The sequence below is a fragment of the Cervus canadensis genome, chromosome 8, assembly GCF_019320065.1.
Source record: "Cervus canadensis isolate Bull #8, Minnesota chromosome 8, ASM1932006v1, whole genome shotgun sequence".
Taxonomy (NCBI): Eukaryota; Metazoa; Chordata; class Mammalia; order Artiodactyla; family Cervidae; genus Cervus; species Cervus canadensis.
In genome coordinates, this window is record NC_057393.1 from 20,969,813 (window position 1) to 20,983,468 (window position 13,656).

Consider the following 13,656-nt stretch of genomic DNA (forward strand, 5'->3'; position numbering starts at 1 on the left):
TTTTCCCCTGTGTTGTGTTGATTGTCCCCAAATGCCCTCGGGTCCAGCCAGTGCCTCCCCCCCACCCCCCTTCTCTATCCTGAGCATTCTGCCTGCACCACTGGGGATCTTAGTTCTCCCACCAGGCATCAAACCTGAGCTGCCTCCATTGGAAGCACAGAATCTTAGCCCCTGGCATTCTTAACCCTGCCAGGTCCTTTAGCTCAGGAACAACCTGCTGACAGGAGAAGGAACAGCAGCTCTGGGCTCAAGCAGATCAGATCCTGGCCCTGCTGCTGACCTGTTAGTTACTTAAAGATTCTGTCTTTGAACTTCAGTTTTCTAATTTGCTATTGGTCTTATCCTGGAGAGTCATTTTGAGGATGGAAGATGATGTGTTTAGTGGGGCAGTGTGGCATAGGGCTTGAGTGGAGGCTCTGGAGCTGACTGCCCAGGTTCAAATCCTGACTCTGTTACTTTTGAGCTGTGTGATTTTGGACAAGTTCCTTGAGTCTCTGTGCCTCACTGGCACAGAAGTACACACTGTGGCCTCGTACCCTCTCCCCAGGGATGGAACCTCTTACTTTCTTCTCCCTGATCCCATTCCATTCAGAGGCTGGGGAGGGCCTGGATTTGAACATGACGTTTTATTTTTCTGAAGCCTTCTGGGTTGGAGGAAGCATTTGTTCCCTAACAGGAAGGGACAGGGTCTGCGTGGGAGAGATTGGTGACACTGCCTTGGATGGGGGATACAGACAGGAAGTTCAGAAATAAGCTGATAGCTAAAGAGAGTTAAGTTAGAGAGTTATTGGCACATAAAACAGAAATTCAGGCTTTTCAGAAAAATAACAGATGCCTAAATGTCAGTGGCGAGGAAGGGAGAAGGCTATCAGATTGTTTTTTGAGTAAGATCTCAGTGAGGAAAGAGCAGTTTTGATCTATTTCTCTTGCTTTGTTTGCCAGGTGAAAAAATTGAGACTCAAGGGAGTAGCCCTTTTAGCCCTTAATTAATTAGGGTCATCTATAGCGTGCACTGATTTTTTTTTTTAATGTTCAGCTTGCCTTTTTGGCTAGATTGTCAGTTCCTTGAAGGCAGGTGCCCAGCTTTTGCCAGCCTCTGTGGTCCTGCTGGGCTGTGACTGATCAAGGTCCACTTCCTTGACCTCTCTGTTTTCCAGAGTGAGTACATTGCTCCGTGTGATTGTCGGCGCGCCTTTGTCTCTGGATTTGATGGCTCTGCAGGTGAGTCACTAAATTCTGTCTTTGTTCTTGTGGTACTTGTGTTTGCCTCCCTAAAATAACTGGACCCAGTTTCAGTCTATGATACAGAACCAAAAAGAAAATGAAGACCAGACGTCCCCATTGACCCTCTGCAGAGGGGGCGTGGTCCTGGTGCCTGTAGCTCTAAGCTTACCTTTTAGTTTTTTTTCTTCTCTCATGTGTTAATGATGCTTCTCTTTAATGACCTTTTGCTTTTCAAGTCAAAAAATTTTATTTTAAAAACTGTGTTGGGGGACTTCCCTGGTTATCCAGTGGAAAAGAATTTGCCTTCCAAAGCAGGGGGTGCGTGTTTGATCCTTGGTGGGGTAACTAAGATCCCACATGCCTGGGGCAGCCAAACCCTCCTGCTGCAACTAGGGAAGCCTGCAGGCTCTTGAGCCTGCCTGCCACAGTGAAGACCCAGCACAGCCAAAAAAAATATTGTTGAACTTTTTATTAAATATAACATACACACAGATAAGTATATCATGAATACCCCTGTGTAACTGGCTCTGCAGATAAGAAATGGGACAAGAATGGCATCCTCAGGACCCCTTCCTTAGCTTTCTGGTCCCCTGTAATTCTCTAAGCACTTAACTTTTGGTTTCCTCCTTTTCCCTTTCAACTCGAATAGTAAAGATTAATGTTGAGCTACACTGGCGCCCTGCATTAACTTTCCAAGAGCTGTTGCGCCCTCAAGGGCGGGTTTCCCCTTCAGGCTACCATCCTCTTAAGTGGCTAGGCTTGGCGGGAGTCCCTATCCTCACAATTAGTGCACTTCTTCCATTGATGTAGGTGCATGTGTTGGTTGGCACATTTCAATTGGTTTTGGCTGACACCTCTGCTGAAGGCCCTGAGTTCTTTTGGGCCTGTGGGAGCTGAGGGCAGGTAGAGGTGGAGGCATAAACTCCCTGTATCTCCCTGAAGGCTCACAGCGCCCAGGTGGTCTCCCTTGGGAAAGGCCAAACACCTTCCTTGGGGTGTCTGTTGAAGCAGGTAGCTGTGACTGCTGAGCAGGAACCATTTTTGCTTCACTCCGGTTGACTAGAGGCCCCTGTGGCCCTCTGTCCACAGACCTTTGTTCTCCTGGTCTTGACTCACGTTGTGCACATGGGGTCCTTTCTACTGGTCCCGTGGTACCGGTACCCAGGCTGCCTCCAGACTGCTTCTTTCAGTGGTTGGCCCACAGCTGGTTGTCAGCGGTGCTGTCTTCTCTTGCCTGGAGGTCTCCTTGAAGTCAGAGGCCCAGCTGCCCCCTCAACGTGGGGGTGGGTGGTGGGGCCACATGGAGTCTGGTGCCTCTATCCTGCTCGTCCGCCTGCTGCCTTTATGTGAAGCTTCTCAGTGCTTGTCAAGAACCGCTCTCATTTCTTTGCCCCCCTCCTCCAGGCACAGCCATCGTCACAGAAGACCATGCGGCCATGTGGACGGACGGGCGCTACTTTCTCCAGGCTGCCAAGCAGATGGACAGCAACTGGACGCTCATGAAGATGGGTGCGTAGAGGCACAGCCATCTCAAGTTTAGCTGGCCGGCTTGGGAGGAGACCCTGGAACTCCTTAGGGCTTCTGGATCTTAACCCTTTTATGGGGTCAGGGACCCTTTATAGAATCCAAGGTGTCTTAGTAACAAACTACCATAGACTGGGTGGCTCAAACAACAGAAATTTAGAGAAGGGATACATGTATATGTATGGCTGAGTACCTTCACTGTTCACCTAAAGCTACCAGAACATTGTTAATAGGCTGTCATTGTTCACTTGCCCAATCAGGCCCAACTCTTTGTGACCCCATGGACTGCAGCTGTACCCCAATACAAAATAAATACTTTAGACAAAAGTCTAAAGTTTTGGGGGGGAAAAAACAAGAGAAATTTATTTTTTCATGGCTGGTGGCTGGAAATCTGAAATCAGGGTGCCAGTGTGGTCAGGCTCTGGTGAGAGCTGTCTTCCTGACGTGCAGATAGCCACCTTCTCACTTATCCTTACATGGTTCTCTCTCTCTCTTCCTCTTCTTAGAAGGCTACCAATCCTACTGGATTAGAATTCTACCCTATGACTTCATTTCACCTTTAGTATCTCCTAAGCTCCTGTCTCCAAACATAGGTCACATTGTGAGGTAGGGCTTTAGTGTATGAATTTTGAGGGAACACATTCCAGTGGATGATACAAGGAAGAACAAGAAAGTGACAGGCTTCTATGTACAAACCATCATGCATTCAATTTTGGAAGGTCCTGGCTCATACCCTTGTTTCAGTGAGGAGTAGCTGAGGGCCAGAGAGGACCCTGTGTCTTTGACTCACATCCTGGGGGCCTTCCCATTGCTCTCTGCTGCCTCATGATTTCAAATGAGGTGAAGGTAAGGGGCCCCTGGCAGCCGAAATAGGAAGCTCTCCCTCTGAGGATCCTGACTTGCTTCTGGCAGCTTAGCCACAGGGCGAGAGCATGGGTCTGCAGCTTTCTTGGGCAAGTTGCTTCACCTTCAGTTTCCTCATCTGTGAGGTGGAATGATAATAGTACCATAAAGTGGTGAGGATTAAAGAAATAATATATGGAAAGCATGGAGCTCAGTGTTTATTGGATAATGATAATGTGTGTGTGTGTGTACACGGGTTTTTCATTTAATTGTGTGCTGTATTTTTCCTTGTCATCAGAGTAGTCTTTCAAAACATGGTTTTAGTGATTGTACAAAGGTACAGCCTGCTGCATTTTGAACTTAGACAATAGAAGAAGGGGAAAGCAGCTGCCAGGGCTGAGTGAGGAAGAGGAGAAAAGGCCAAATCCCTGATGTTTCTTGTTGTTGGAAGTTATGAGGAAATCGGGTTGTTACCAGACTCACAGTTCAGGGAACAGAGGGCTGTTGATATTGAGTTGAGTTGACCCCAGGATCTATTACTGAGGTTATGTGTGTGTGTGTGTGTGTGTGCGCTCACGTGCATGCTCCACACACTGTCAATATACATGTATAAATGTTTGGCTTAGGGAGGAGTTAAGAATGTTTTTATCCTGGCAATGGATTTATTTTAAACTTGGGTTTCTCAAAACTCTTAAAATATAGAAACGTCAGCACTACAGGTTGATGTCCCAGTTGTGTTCTCTCTTACACACACAGACACAGGCCTTCGGGATTGTGGGGCTGTTGTAAGTGGATAGGCCTCTAGGCCTTTGTAGTTTTTGATGACATGTCTCTCTGTTGCTGGTTCATGCGCCCTTAGCATATATGTATATTTGTTTGTATGTTAGGTGCATGTGCTATGTCCATGTGTATTTCAGATACAAGCACAGTTTAATGTCTTATTTTTTAAGACGAGGTACATATGGAAGTTCTGATATTTTCTGCTTGCACCCCAGGGTCTCATTTAGTGTGCTCCTGGGATGTGAGCATCTCTCTTTGGGGCCTAAACTACAGCTGTTAGATATGTCAGTGCTTTGGGGGTCAGAGTGTCAGGGGAGCGAATACTATCTGCCTCTTCCCTAGACCAGCCCTGGGGGAGGAGTCCTCCTTCCCTCCGAGCCGACTCTAGCCTCTGCCGCAGCCCACCTCCTCACCGGCTCTCCTGTGTAGGGAGGTTCTGGTGGGTGTGGCTGGGGAGTGATTGATCCCTGGGGTTTTTCCCAACATCTGTCTGCTAGGAGATGATATGACTTCACCCTGTGCAAGTTACACTAGGGGCATTCAAGAAACTTCCTTAATAATTGGCTTGTTTTGTGGTTTGAGGAAAAAAAAATAAGAAAGAATCAGATAGGAAAATCACTCAGTGACAGTTTCTAGGCAGGCTTTTCGAACTGAGATTCATGAGCTCATTTCTTTATAAACCTTTGAACGTCCGTTATGTGGTTATCAGTACTCAGGGAAGGTAGTAAAAATCAGTACTGTTTTGGAATATGTGAACTTTCACTCTTTGATATTTTACCAAAATGTTTGTTAATTGTTTAGCAAAAATCTGATGAAAAAGTATACATCTGAAATGTACAAGATATACTGGGTTGGATTAAAGAAAAACTGGGACGTCAAAAATAATTTTAGTTCCTTTTGTGAAGCTTACTTGTTGTCCTATGACTAGTCTCTTAGACATGGAAAGGGCTGTGTGCTCTTGGTAATTGGGAAGCCCAGGGAGCCAGTTAAAGACATGATGTTGGATTCCTGCGTGTTCCTTACAGTCTTTGGATAGGTTTCTGCTGCTAAGACTTGAGCTCAGCCTTCCAGTCAGGCCTGATTGTCTGGCGGGGCCTTCCCTCTGCAATGATACCCTCTAGGTGAGGGGAGAGCTCTGTGCATGTATTTGCCTTACCTGGCTGGGACGTAAGGGAGACTCTGAGCTTCCACCTGCACCATCTCACCACTCATGCTCTCGTCACCATTAGTGGGGAAGTCACTGAAGGCCAATGAGACAGTCTTGGGATGACATCATGCACCTGTGTTGCAGTGATTCCCAGGATGCCTTTTACCAGGGGTCTAGGGAAATCCTGCTGCTGCTTTCTTCTGTCTCATCCTCCTCTTATATACCATCTTACTTTATGCTTTCCTTTTATAGCATCTAACCCTTCTAGCCTTCCAGGATGAAGGGAAGTTCAGATTTTCCAAGTGCTGTCAATCCTTTTTAAAGAAGGTGCTTGATAAAGACCCTCTTCTTATGCTATTGGTGAATTGCACCCTTCTGGGTAGGATAGGGAGCTCAGGCTCCCTCGGAATTGTTTCTCATCAGTTCTTCCCTCTGTAGGTCTGAAGGACACACCAACTCAGGAAGACTGGCTGGTGAGTGTACTTCCTGAAGGATCCAGGGTTGGTGTAGACCCACTGATCATTCCTACAGGTGAGTAAGCCGAGGCCCTGCCAGTCCTTGGGTAAGGACTGGGGTTCTAGATGCCTCCCCACCGTCCTCATTTGCTTGTGGGTGGTAGAACCTTTGGGGGCTCAGCATGACATGAGGTCACAGTGGAGGTCAGGGTGAGGAGAAGAGTAGCAGAGGGCCGCAGGATCGCCTGTCAGAAGGTGCCAGGCTCTCAGAGCCCTGCTGCCTGTAGAGGGTGTTCAATTCACAGTGAGACCACCAGTATTTCTCCTCAGATTACTGGAAGAAGATGGCCAAGGTTCTGAGAAGTGCTGGCCACCACCTTATTCCTGTCAAGGACAACCTTGTGGACAAGATTTGGACAGACCGCCCTGAGCGTCCCTGCAAACCGCTCATCACACTGGGCCTGGATTACACAGGTCAGAACCATGGCTGGCCCGGCAGGCCCTGGCCATCGTCCCCTCCACCTGAATGGAAGTCCTCTGGAGCCAGGTCATTGAGCCGATGGGAGGATTTGGCCCCGCTCTGGCACGTGGGGCATTGGGTGCAGCAGGAGTTCAGTTTGTTTCCACCGTTGGCACCTGTTTGGGCATAGTGTACTTTCACAGAGCTCTTCTGGGCAGACCCATGGGTGCTGCTGAGATGGCTGTTTTTTTAACCACTCAGTTGCTCACTGCCCCTCTAATGCGTCTGATATTGGACACAGAGCCTAGAGGTTTCTAGATTCCATGTCCTTTTCTTCTGCCAGCACTTGTAGGTTTACCTTCCCAGGCCCCCTGCCCTCTATCTGTCCTTTGCCGTAGAGGCTTTGGGGAGTGGGTGGGTTTCTTTGGCTTGCATGATAGTGGTGAGTGAGGAGCAAGTTCTGTGAACAGTCTGTGAGAGATGAAAGTGTGGATTTATGGAAGAGTGAGGAGCGCAGAGGGAAAGGCCTGGAGGTGGGGCAGAGGGGAGTGAATCTTGCTATAGAAACAGCAGAGGAGAGATGGAGCGGGGATGTCTGGAATGCAGGCACCTTGCCCAGAGGGGTCCTGGGAAGAAAGCATTACAACCCAGACTCTCAGCCAAGTTTTAAGCAGAATTCCCTAGCTGACCTTCACAGCAGCGTTTGGCTGTGGGGACGCCCCCAGCTTGCTTCCTTGTGACACTCTGACCAGAGGGTATTGCAGACCGGGGAGGGGGATGGGTCCAGTGAGGGGCCCTGGGTCAGCTAAACATTGTCCATCAGCATGCTTGGGATTCTGTTGAGCTGAAGGAGAGGCTCTGACCTGTTGCTTACAGAGCAGGGAGAGCAGGTTTGGCTGGTGAGACTTCGGGTCAGCAGACACGTGGGTGCCCACCCTGTGCAGAGCACTGCCAGGTGGTGTGTGCATGAGACAGATGCCTGCCCTGCTCACAGGTGGCTGTACCGTGGGGCACAAGTGCTGTCTCCTGTCAGCGGGTGGTGGTGGGGTGAGCGTCTTGGGGGCCCACAGGAGAAGCAGGGAGTCGCCGGCTGTGTCTGACAGCGCGTGTGTGGTTTGGAAGTGGTAGTCACACTGAAACAGGCTGTGGGGAATTCCTAGATCTTAGCACTGAAAGGCAGGTCTTGAGGCTCTAGAAATGTAAGGTAGAGGGTGATATTTGCCTGACCTCTAAAGATTCGGTGAGTTCTCTCTGCTGGGTAGTGTCTTCTCAAAGCTCCCTGTGCTTCCTCTGTGACAGCAGTCTTTATACAGAAGTGTAACTAATTGCTGGTTTAATTGTCTGTCTTCTCTTCCAGATTATAAGCCCCATGAGGGCAGGGACTGCATGTAGCTCAGAACTGTAACTGCAGTGACCAGCATTGCATCTGCAGATATTGATGCCTGGGCAGGAGAGATGTTTCATAGACATTTGTTGGATGAACAAATGGATTAATTTTGTTGTGAGGCAGTCAGGGCTCTGGACAGTCAACTAGCTTAGATGGAGTCACTTCTCTTGTATGGGATTGGTATCCAGGCATTCTGTCTGCTCAGATAACATGCTCCCTGGGATGTGGTGCTGGTTGAGAATGTTTGGAATGGGTTCTTTCACTTGGCTCTCACCCGTCCCCGGGACCAGACCAGGGGCTGGAGTGGCAAGTATGTTTGTTTCTTGCAGGCATCTCCTGGAAGGACAAGGTTGCAGACCTTCGGTTGAAAATGGCTGAGAGGAACGTCGTGTGGTTTGTGGTCACTGCCCTGGATGAGATTGCGTGTGAGTGCTCTGGTTTCACTGTTGGGGCGTGTTAACCAGTCTCTCAGTTGGTTCTCTGGGAATCTGTGTGTTCACAGAATTCAGTTCTCTGTGTAGTCAGAGAATAAGCAAAAGACCGTCACCAGTGGGTATATGGCATGCCAGGTGGGATGGAGAAGGGATTATTGGATGGAGAATTACAGGGGAGTTGGGGAGGAGATTGTGGTTGGTCTGGAGCAGTATTACAGCCAGGCGCTGATGTTAAATCTGTGGTGGTGTCCCCATCTGGCCCGTCTACTCAGCACTGTGACACCTCTGAGGAAGGGCGCTTTCTCCAAACTTTTTGTGTCTGTCAACATTCATTTGTCTCTGTAGGTATGGAAGTGAGCTTATAGGAGATATTTTTTTCTTTATACTTCTCCTGTATTTCCCAGATTCTCCACAATGAGGATGTTCTAGAAATATTTCTACTTCAGAAAACTCAGGAGCTGAAAGTTCACCAAACCTTTTGGTACAATAGCAGTTTTTTAATCTTTAGATCTTAAACTATCCTCATGGGTTGTTCAATGCCTTCTAGAACCTGAATGAATAAGGTTGAACCTTCCTTTTCTATTTTCTGACTGGATTTGACCCACGGTTCCTGAGAAGAGGCACTGCCTTATCTTTTTATTTTTTCACTAGAGGAAGATGGCTTACTGCACAATCTCTAATCCCTAGCCCCCAAACTGTCATGTGTGTTGGTGATTTATATCCTTGATTAACTTAATAACATCAACATCAGAGAAAATAACATATGAAGCTAATCTCCCCTTGATTATTTAAATATCCCCCGTTTTCATTGTGGAAAATCTGGGAAGTGCAGAGCAAGTAGAAAAAAAAAAAAAAAAAGTCACCTATAATCTTCTTGCACAGAATCAGTTAACATTTCTGTGCATATATAATTTTGTAACTTGATTTTTTCCACTGTATTTACTCTAAGCATATATAAACATAATTTTAAGTGAATATTAAATATCCCATCATATGGTTATAGTGCAATTTACTTAACCATTCCTCTCAGGATGACCTTTGAGTTATTTCCACTTTTTCTTATGATTGTATTACAGGACTGCCATCAAAGTCTTGGTGCATCACAATCTGTATCTTAGTTTCTGAGAATTTTCTTTCAGGTTTTGGTTGACTTTGGAGGTGGTGTTATGGGCTGGAGGGTGTGTGCACGGTAGGGCGTTTGACGGTATTGCCATGTACCTGCCAGAGAGGTTGCACCGCATGTATGAATACACCCCTCTTGCCACACTTTCACCGACCCCAGGTGCTATCATTTAAAAAGAATGCTAGTTGGGTTTGATGGGTAAAACATGTTGCCTCCATGCTGTACTTGAAGAAGCCATGGTTTTAAAATAGAGGCAGTGCGTTTTGTACCAGGGTCTTTTTTGCACTCCGATTCTCCGGAGAGCAAGTGTTAGGCTGCGGGAGGTCCTGGGACGAGAGCTGTGCTTAGCGCCGGCCCCTCTAGTTTCTCCAGCACGCAGTGACCTCCCCAGGGCCCTGACACTGGCCAGGCAGGTCCTCCACCCAGCTGTGGTTCCGGGTGGGCCGCCGGCTCGGGTTTCACTCATGGGCCGAGAGCCCCACTGACTCACTGCTTTTGTTCCTCTGCTGGGAAGCTCCGCCTCCCTGGGCCTCCTGACCCTCACACAGAGGGCTGCATCTGGCCTCCCTGGTGGGTGGGTCTCCGTTTCTCTACCCTTGGTCTCTTGCCTCAGAAGGGAGCGAGTCCTTGGCTCCCGCCCCGGTACTTGGGAGTGCCAGAGGTGTTTCTGTGGCAAGGCCAGGCCTGGCGGGTCACCGCCGGGTGGACCATTTCAACTCTTTGTCTGGAGGGCAATTCTCCGGTGTTCTGACTAACTCTTTGCATTCCCTTCTCGGGATGGTGATGTGGCCGCGACAGACACAGTTCTGGTGCCCTCTTTCGGTGGATATGCGCAACTGCAGCTCAGCGGCGAGACAGGGAAGGGAGGCGCCCGGCCTCTGAGAGGTCCGCCCCGCCCTTCCCGGCCAGTGGAAGCGCTCTCTGCATCCTCCCAGCTGCCCCTTAACTCACAGTCGGGCGGGTGACAGGAATTTTTTTTTCTTCCAGGGCTATTCAATCTCCGAGGATCAGACGTAGAGCACAATCCTGTATTTTTCTCCTATGCAGTCTTAGGACTAGAGACGATCATGTGAGTGTTGGCCCCGCACCTGAAGGTCTTCCCCACAGCTCCTCCGAGCCCCAGTCCATCCCCCTGGCTCGGGCCCACCCGTCTCGGCCTCACGTGCACCAGGGTCCTGCTTTTCTCCTGCCCTTTCCTGCCTCCCTTTCCCTTCTGCCTTCCTTAACAATAGGTATTGATTTATATCCTGCCTCTCTTATAATCCTGAAAATGATTGGTAGTACTAGAAGATAAAAAAAATAAGTGTTGAGGACATCAGAACAAACCCAGAGAGAGTGAGCTTAGTTCACAGAATTCCTGCTGCAAACACTTGTTCAGGCTGCACGTTGGACTCCTAGCTGCCAAGGCAGAGGGGGATATGGACTTTGTTATACAGTCCTGGGTCCACAATGCAAATAGACCTCATCATTCAGAAGGTCAGAAGTGACGCAGGAAAAACCCGAGTTGTGCCTTGTTGAATTATCTTTTAAACTGCTGCTTGCGGCCTTCCTGCCATTGCTCTTCTTGTTTGAGTGGCTTTCTGCATTCAGACATGTTTATTGAGTGCCTGTTATGCGGTAGAGTCTCCACTAGGTGTTGGGGTGAATGAGGCAGACAGGGTTCTGGGTTAGATTGGCGATTCCGATGCATAGTTGGCACTCACTTGTCAGTGGGGCAGGTACGGATGTTATTGGAGGGGCCTGACCTGATCAGAGGAGACAGTAATATTGAGACAGAGATTCAGGGTACTTGGGAGTTAGCTCGGTGAGTAGGGAATGAGGAGGAAGAGAAACAGGTGATCTAAGCCGGGGAGCAGCATTCTCAGAGACTTTGGATAGGAGAGAGTGAAGGACCCAGGCTGGTCCAGTGTGGTTGGAACCTGGAGTGGAAGATGGCAGGTAGGCAGGGCCACATAAGCAAGGCCTTGTGAGTCAGGTTCAGGAGCTTGGGCCCTTGTCCTGAGGATGCTATGAGTTTCCACAGGGCACCACATGGTCAGGCTTGTAAATCATAGAGAATTTATGATTGGAGTGAAATTATGGGGTGGATTATGATTATTGAAAAATAGGGTGGATAGGGAAGACTGGTGGCAGGGAGACCAGTTAGGAGGCCATGGCACTAATCCATGAGAGATGTAGTGGTTAGCCCTAACCCTAACCTGGGTAGCAAGTGGGCAAGGCTACAGTGAAAGCTGGAGAGGTTTGAGGGGTGCTTAGGCCATAAGTTCAAAGATCTCCATGAAGGAGGGAAAGAGGGGCATCAAGGAGGACAGTGCCCAGGTCCTGGCTTGGGGGACAGGGTGGAAGGTAGCATGCACGGGGCAGGGAGCACAGTTTGGGGAACAGGGTTTGGGAAGGGCATGGAGGGAAGAGAGGCTGCTCATTTGGGATGCTGGAAGGTAGAGCCTGTGCCTTATGTGTGGGTCTGTGTTCTCGGCCTCTGATTCCTGCACCCACCTTTCCTATCACCTCTCCTCTGGCCCCTCTGCAGGCTCTTCATTGATGGTGACCGCATAGACACCCCCATTGTGAAGGAACACCTGCTGCTTGACTTGGGCCTGGAAGCCGAGTACAGAATCCAGGTGCTTCCGTACAAGTCCATCCTGAGCGAGCTCAAGATCCTGTGTGCCAGCCTTTCCCCAAGGGAGAAGGTTTGGGTCAGTGACAAGGCCAGCTATGCTGTGAGCGAGGCCATCCCCAAGGTTGGTAGCCCCAGAGCCGATCAAAGCCTACCACTCTGGCCACCAGGCTGGTCCTGGCATCAGGCGACTTCTCTTTGAAGCAGAGTTTGGTTGTTCAGGCAGATTTCCAGGACTGGGTGTCATATCAGAGGTGTCGTCCCCTCAATGAGCCCTTTGGGCTCTTAGAACCCAGTGAGTCCTGTGTTTTCCAAATGTGGCATGAGAGATGATTTTAGGTGGTACACATTCATTCTTAGGTTTATTTAAATGTATCTATTTTAAAAGCATTTTAACAGATTTAAAGAATAAACCAGTGGTTACCAATGGGGAGAGGGAAAGGAGATGGGGCAAGATTGGGGTACCAAATTCAGAGGTACAAACTACTATGTATAAAAAAAAAATAAGGTACAAGGATATATTGTACAGCACAGGGAATTTAGCCAATATCTTATAATAACTTTAAATGGAGTCTAACCTTTAAAAATTGTGAATCACTGTATTATACATCTAAGACATATATCATATATCAACTATACTTCAATTAAAAAAAGCATTTTAGTGTGTAGTTGAAAAAAATATAATTAGCATACGAGACCATGTATTATACAAATTATTTCTTAAGAGAGAGTTGATTTCAATAGACTGTTGATTCAAAGATCATCTAAAGAAGAGTCTTAAGTAAATAAGGGTCCAGCGAGTAGGCAACCCGGGTAAGCCCTGTGCAGATGGTGTGAGAGTGTCTGAAGTTTGGGAAACACTACTCTATATCTGCCTCCCCCACCGTATTTTATAGTTAAGGAGACCTGAGGCCCAGGAAGGCTTAAAGAGTTGGGGATTTATCAAAGGTCAAATGATAGTGATAGTGATGCCCTTGACTGAACCCCTGCTGGGTGGTGCTAATCTGCTGACATGTGCCCCCTTATTTTCACTGAGGCCTGGGGCAGGAGTCCATGCCGCCTTAGCTGAGCCTTAGTTGAGGCCCAGAGTTGAGTCCTACTCTGGGCCTCTGGCTGCTGAATGGCCTTTGGCAAAGCCAGCAATATCCTGTCTCCTCCACTAAGCAGGGGCCATCCTGGGAGGGGTCCAGGCCTGACCACCTAGTCCTGTTTTCCCATTGCACCCCTGTCCCTATCACCCTGTGTGATGGAGTTACTCAGAGCTTTACTTCCGTGGGGGTCATGCTTGCCTTGTTTCATGAGGGGCAGGTGTGCAAGAGAGAGAGAACAGGGAGTGTGGAAAGAGGGAGCCCTTTGAGAAGTTCGGTGCAAAATTATTCCCTGCTCCCTCTCACACAGGGCTGGATTCTGACTTGCTCTCAGTTGGGAAGGCTCTTCCCCAGCCCTTTAAGACCTGACTGTTAATGGTAGCCGATCCCTGAGCATGAGGTGGGAAGGAACAGGAGCTCCCTGCCCCCTTATCGGTCACATGCATCCCCAGACAGTGGGAAAAGGCCTCATTTTTGCAGCCAGAAAGGGGTTATTTCGGTCAAGCTTTGATCCGTTAGTGAACCCTGACCATGACCATGGAGGTTTGAAAAGCAGCATCTTGCTGCTGGCTGG

At 48.6% G+C, this 13,656-nt stretch overlaps 1 protein-coding gene across 3 annotated transcripts in view; it reads left to right on the top strand.

The window, feature by feature from the left end:
- XPNPEP1 (X-prolyl aminopeptidase 1) overlaps positions 1-13,656 on the top strand; it is a 52,184-nt gene that overhangs the window by 23,686 nt on the left and 14,842 nt on the right. For all 3 annotated transcript variants that reach the window (XM_043475486.1, XM_043475488.1, XM_043475487.1), the window contains 7 exons: positions 1,158-1,221; positions 2,629-2,733; positions 5,957-6,049; positions 6,304-6,447; positions 8,150-8,245; positions 10,365-10,446; positions 11,908-12,118. In XM_043475486.1, the coding sequence (XP_043331421.1) occupies positions 1,158-1,221; positions 2,629-2,733; positions 5,957-6,049; positions 6,304-6,447; positions 8,150-8,245; positions 10,365-10,446; positions 11,908-12,118 (795 nt within the window). The remainder of the gene's footprint in view (positions 1-1,157; positions 1,222-2,628; positions 2,734-5,956; positions 6,050-6,303; positions 6,448-8,149; positions 8,246-10,364; positions 10,447-11,907; positions 12,119-13,656) is intronic.